Here is a 5,606-nt window from a genome sequence, read left to right on the forward strand (position 1 = left end):
GGACACCTCCCCTCATTTTCTGTTTACCTCTTCTTATTGTGGCCTTTAGCTTACAAAATGTCTGTGGAAGCACTGTCCACTCATGATGTGAAGTTGTCTTACCACTCATCAGTGCAAGGAAATAACCAGTCACTCTTTATGCGTGTGTCTCTCTAACACAGGTCTCCCTTGGAGCCATGACAACAGTGTATGAATGATGGCTCATTGGAAATACAACACAATAAAACAGAAAGGCATTTATATCACAAAATAACTTAAAAACTCGTTCTGTCTTCCAGACTTTTGGTCTTTCTACTAATGAGCCCCTTCTTGTCTCGACTTGGCCACGGGTTCAGCTGGCGCTGGGCGTTCATCATGGTCTGGAGTGAGATGAAAGGGACACCGAACATAAACATGGCCCTCCTGTTTGCCTACTCTGACGATTCTCTTAGTACCGAGAGGGAAAAATCTCAAGTAAAGAAAGCTATGTTTTGTTTTGTTTAATTTGGGTATTCGATGAAAGTGTTGTTCGGTGTTGATTTTGTAATGTGATCCTCATATGGCTTCCCTGGTGGAAGGGGTCTCGTTTTGTTTCTTCTGATAACGTTGTGAACTAATCTAGAGAGAGAGCCAAGAGACAGGACCCAAGCAAGGCTTCTAGCCAAGAGCCTGCAAGACTGGCAAGGAAAATCACATGACTTTCATCCACCTACCAGCTTAGAGACACCCAACCTCCTTCACAAGTCTAACAGGTTTCAGATGACGATGCAGTAAAAACTATAAGTCATCTTAAACAGCTGCTATTGCAAAACACGAACTTGGTTGTTTTTTTTTTTTAATTTATTTATTATATTGTAGGATCGAGTCGTTTCAGGAGATAGTTGGCTAATAGTTGGCTCTATCTCCTTGTATCACTCTATATGGCTACCCTTTAATGCTGCTAGGAAGAAAAAAAAAGCCATGTAAGTAGTGTTCCAACAATGTTTTAGAATGCATGTTTTATTGCATGTTAAGGCAAAATTATTTCATAAAGCTCTGTAGGCCTCGAGGGAAGCCACAGTCCTGAAATGTTTTCTTTTCTTAAAGATGACTGAAGATGGATGTGTGCAGGAATATAGTGAGTCCTCAGGTCCCTTTTTTCTTTCCTGACATCTATTTTTTTTTTAACTTACTACAATCATCTGTTGGCATCCTAGTCCAATTTATAATACAGAATATATTGCAACAAATTACCCTGAATACTTATTTGATATATTTTTTCAATTCTAGATATTATTTCATGGAGTTTCAGTATGCTTAATTACCCTGATTATCAATAGATTTATTTTGCCAACGGCAGTTACTAAACTAGGTAAGCCCTACTGTTTACTATGGTGAGAGAAGAAAAAATTATTCCAAATAGTCTAAGAAGCACTAACAAGAAAATATCCATCTAAATATAAGTCAGTGTTTTCTAATTGAAGAGGAAATTGAGTCACTGTATAAAATGTATAAATTATTCAGGCTAATAAACTTACTTTAAAAGATTTCTTTATCTTACTCTCCTTCTTTCTTTCCATATCTATTTATATTATTCCCACCTAAAAGTTTTTAATATATCTTAATTAAGCATATATGTGTGTGCCTGCATGTGTGTGTATGCATGTGTGTGCGTAGGTGCCCAAGGCAGGCAGGGTGTAAGACCTCACTGAAGCTGAGTTGTAGGCCATTGTGAACTGCACAGCAGTCTCTAATTATTGGGCATTCCCCATACTCTTCAATCTGCCTGAGACCTCAAACCTACCCCACATCTCTTCATTCTCTCTCTCTCTCTCTCTCTCTCTCTCTCTCTCTCTCTCTCTCTCTCTCTCTCTCTCTCTCTGTGTGTGTGTGTGTGTGTGTGTGTGTGTGTGTGTCTGTCTGTCTGTCTGTCTCTGTCTCTGTGTCTCTGTGTGTATCTCGCTCTGTCTCTCTTTGTCTATATCCATCTTCCTCTCTCTCTGTGTCTGTCTGTCTCTGTCCCTCCCTCCTTTCCTCCCTCCCTCCCCTACCAGTCATAAGTGATCATTTCAAATCCACCGAACCCTGTGTTCCATAGCAGAATATATCCTGTCTTGTTCCACTAACCTTGTTTCTGTTTTCATGGTTGTCTGCCCTTTCTGCCAACTAAAAATTCCAAGAAAAGAGTGGCTGCTGTTTTCTTTCATGTGTGTTCTCATTGCTCACATGGACACTCCAAATACATATTAATATAGAAGTGTTAAAGAATATTAAAATAACAGGTGGTGTTTTCTCCCACCTTTTCAATACCCTTGTGCATTTGTTGCATAGCTTTACAATTAAAGCTTGTTAGACACACTTGAAAAAGTGGCCTTTTCTCCCACTATTGTCAGGTCAGGATCCTGAGTGTCTGCAATTTAAATGTGATCTAGTTTGATAGCTGACCTACTTAAAAGTGTCACTAACTAACACCAGGGTTGAAGTGACACTCTCTTCTTTGTAGGAGAATCACTTGAAACACTGGAAGAAAGCTCTGAAGATGAGGAGGATGTGAAGGAAGAGGTAAAGTGACAGCAGTTTTTTCTAGCTTTATTAATTTAAAAGAGGTTGCAATTAATGGAAGCTACTAATGCATTTCTCTTATCCTGAAGGACCTGACCTACTATTCATTTTATAGATTTTGATATTTGCTCAGCATATAATGGGCATTGTTAACAACTTTCATATAAATATTATACAAATGACTCACAAATTCAAGAGATTTCAGTGTACTTGTCTTAAACCACGTTAGCATGCAAGGATCAGCAGGCATGGCCTTGGCTGCGGTCTGAGCCCCTCTCCTTCTCCCTCTGTCATATGCTGAATTTGACCAAATCCAAAGGCTGCCACAACTGCTGCAACTACCTCTGCAAAGCATCTAGAACTTTCCAATCTCAAACAGTCTACCCCCATAGTCACAGTTCTTGATGAACACAGTGCAGACTGCTAAACATTCCAATCTCTTCCTGCCTAGACTAAACTAAATTTCTCAGAAATCTCCAGGCTAGCCTCCCTAGGCCTAGAATAACAACAAAAAAAATCTCTTATTCAAAAAGAGAGAGAAGGTAAGGAAGACAGTTAAGGTAAAATATAAGGTAAGTTCTAGAGTGCCCTGATTAACTACATGACCAGCTAACCAAATTTATAGGACACACCTTCATAACATTATTTGTGAGATGAAAAAGGAGGCAAGGAAGCTAGTGTTGTCATGCCCGATCTGAAAGAATGCTGCTTGTCCATCGATTTTAGAAATGGAATACTTGCTATTTTAGTATGTGTGATGTTGAGGCAGGGAGATGACTGCATGACATACATTCATTCATTTGTTTGTTTTTAAGCAGCACTGTTGAAAGGTGGGGATTCAGTAAAAGCATGAAACACCAGCCAGTTGAGTGTGTAGAAAAACCCATCAAGTTGTGTTGTTCAACAGATGTTTTTATTGCCAAATGTCAGATGTTGGTGGCTTGGGGCCTCCTCTCTTGTCCCCCTCCCCCCAGAACATGGTTTTTCTTTACAAGACTAGATGACTGCTCAATGCTTAGTCACAACATCAAGATACCCTTCTTCTGGTCTCCAAGATGAAATGTGCACAGTGACCATTGCAGGAGTCCCAGGCCTGGCTCTTCTGCTCTGAATCGAGACCCGTACCAGCCCTCCTCTGTCTAACAAAGCCTTACATTCTAGTTTCCTTTCTATTGCTGTGATAGATTGCCCTGACAAACAGCAGCTTGGGAGCAGGGGGAAGGAATCTATTTCAGCTTATAATTTTACATTATAAAAAAAACACAAAATAATAAAAAGGGGGTTAAGGATTTAGCTCAGTGGTAAAGCACTTGCCTAGCAAACGCAAGGCCCTGGGTTCAGTCCTCAGCTAAGGAAAATAAAAAAGACAAAATAATTTTACATTAAAATCCATCTTTGGGGAGAAGTAAAGGTGGGAACTTTATACCATACTCACACTTAGGAGCAGGAGGAAATCACTACGGACACATCCACCTTCTTCCTTGCGTGTCTGTGCTTAGTTCAATTTCCCTATCCTGCGTAGATCAGGACCCTCTAGCTATGGGATGGAGCCACACACTAGGCTGAATCCTTTTCATCAAGTACCTTCATTGAGGCAGTGCCACACAGACATGCCCACCAGCCACCACAATGTAGACAGTCCCTCCCCGAGACCCTCTTCTCAGATGATTCTAGGCTACATCAAGTTGACAAAGCTAGCCATTTTCCCTTGTTCAGATTTGACTTCTGTTTCCGTATTGATTTTTCAGGCTCAAGAAAATGATGACTTGGTCGAAGACACTAATAACCTCTAAGAAGTCTCCTAGAAGCAACCTGAAAAGCTTCCATTAGCTGCCTAAGCTTCTCAAAATGACCAGGAAAACATTTCTGGAGATGGAGACAAGCCAAACTTCATGCTTCCTTTGTATGATAGTATGAATTAAAGCAGCTCCCACTAGCCCAACAACTCTCCAAATGATGGTGTTTCTGCATTTAGATTGGGGGACAATAACCCTAAAATAAGACTGTAAGACTTTCTAGATCCCTGGTTTCCTCTCTCTAGTTGACCACTTCCTATCAAAATACCACTTCACTGGCCCCCAGCTCATCCCTTCACTTCTCAGGCGGGTGGTCACTGAGCATTCACAGCAAAGAGCAGAGGAAGAGTGAACTCATTCTTGCTTGCTGCGTTATGCTCGCCCAGCTTTCTTCACTCTTAGTTCTGGGCCCAGCCCATGAGATGATGGCAACCACAGTCAGTCTGGACATTTCCACCTCCATTGACAACCAATACAGTGCCCCTTAGACATGCCCGCCACATGGGTTGATCTAGGCAGCCCCTCAACGGACAGCCCTTTCTTTCCGCGGTGATTCTAGGTTTTGTCATAGGGACGTTTACAACGAACCAGCACTGGGTGTACAGTAGTCAGGAGCTTTAATAACCACTTAAGGTAGATATATGTATCCACCCTTTATGAGAGACTAAAGTGAAAACAGCAATTCTGAGCAATTTGCAGAAAATCTCACAGCTTCTAGGAGACAGAACGGAGAGTTGAAAATAAACTGCTACACTATGCATTCCACCATGAACACCCGCAGAGTTAATAAAAAGTTAAAATGCCCATCTTCAGCATCAAGTGTAGGGAATTCTGAATGTTATGCCAGCAGCTCATGATGGGGACCTAGGAGCCAAGTGTGGAGATTCCTGTCACAGATGGGTCTTTGAGCACTAGACAATGAGGGCTGATCCTTTTGGCAACTTCAACCAGCTCTTCTTAGCATTAATGACTAAGCAGCTATTGCGGTATTGTTTTCAGAAGCCCCAATAGAGTGGCCTGCCTCTGTGTTCTTAGCTGAGAAGAAAAAGAAAGTATTAAGATGGAGAGTAAAGTACAAAGTTGTATGCATACATGTGCACATGCACACTCCCACACGTGCACACACACACCACTTGCACATACACACCGTTATTATTGATGGAGCCAACAAGAGAATGTGGTAGCCTTCTTTTTCATAGAATTGGAAGCAGAATATTGCAAGCACAGCTAGGGACCCCAAAACATATCAGGAAGGAAAACTGCACGAAGACTGCCCAGGTTCTGCTTCCA

At 41.4% G+C, this 5,606-nt stretch overlaps 1 protein-coding gene across 1 annotated transcript in view; it reads left to right on the forward strand.

Annotated features, from left to right (window-relative positions):
• The window catches only part of Slc9c1 (solute carrier family 9 member C1), a 28,668-nt gene extending 24,355 nt beyond the window's left edge, over positions 1-4,313 (forward strand). The window contains exons 13-14 of the mRNA XM_051150347.1: positions 2,462-2,520; positions 4,269-4,313. Coding sequence (XP_051006304.1) covers positions 2,462-2,520; positions 4,269-4,313 — 104 coding nt within the window. The remainder of the gene's footprint in view (positions 1-2,461; positions 2,521-4,268) is intronic.
• The last annotated feature ends 1,293 nt before the right edge of the window (positions 4,314-5,606 follow it).

The sequence above is a fragment of the Acomys russatus genome, chromosome 8 (genome assembly GCF_903995435.1).
Source record: "Acomys russatus chromosome 8, mAcoRus1.1, whole genome shotgun sequence".
NCBI classification, from domain to species: domain Eukaryota; kingdom Metazoa; phylum Chordata; class Mammalia; order Rodentia; family Muridae; genus Acomys; species Acomys russatus.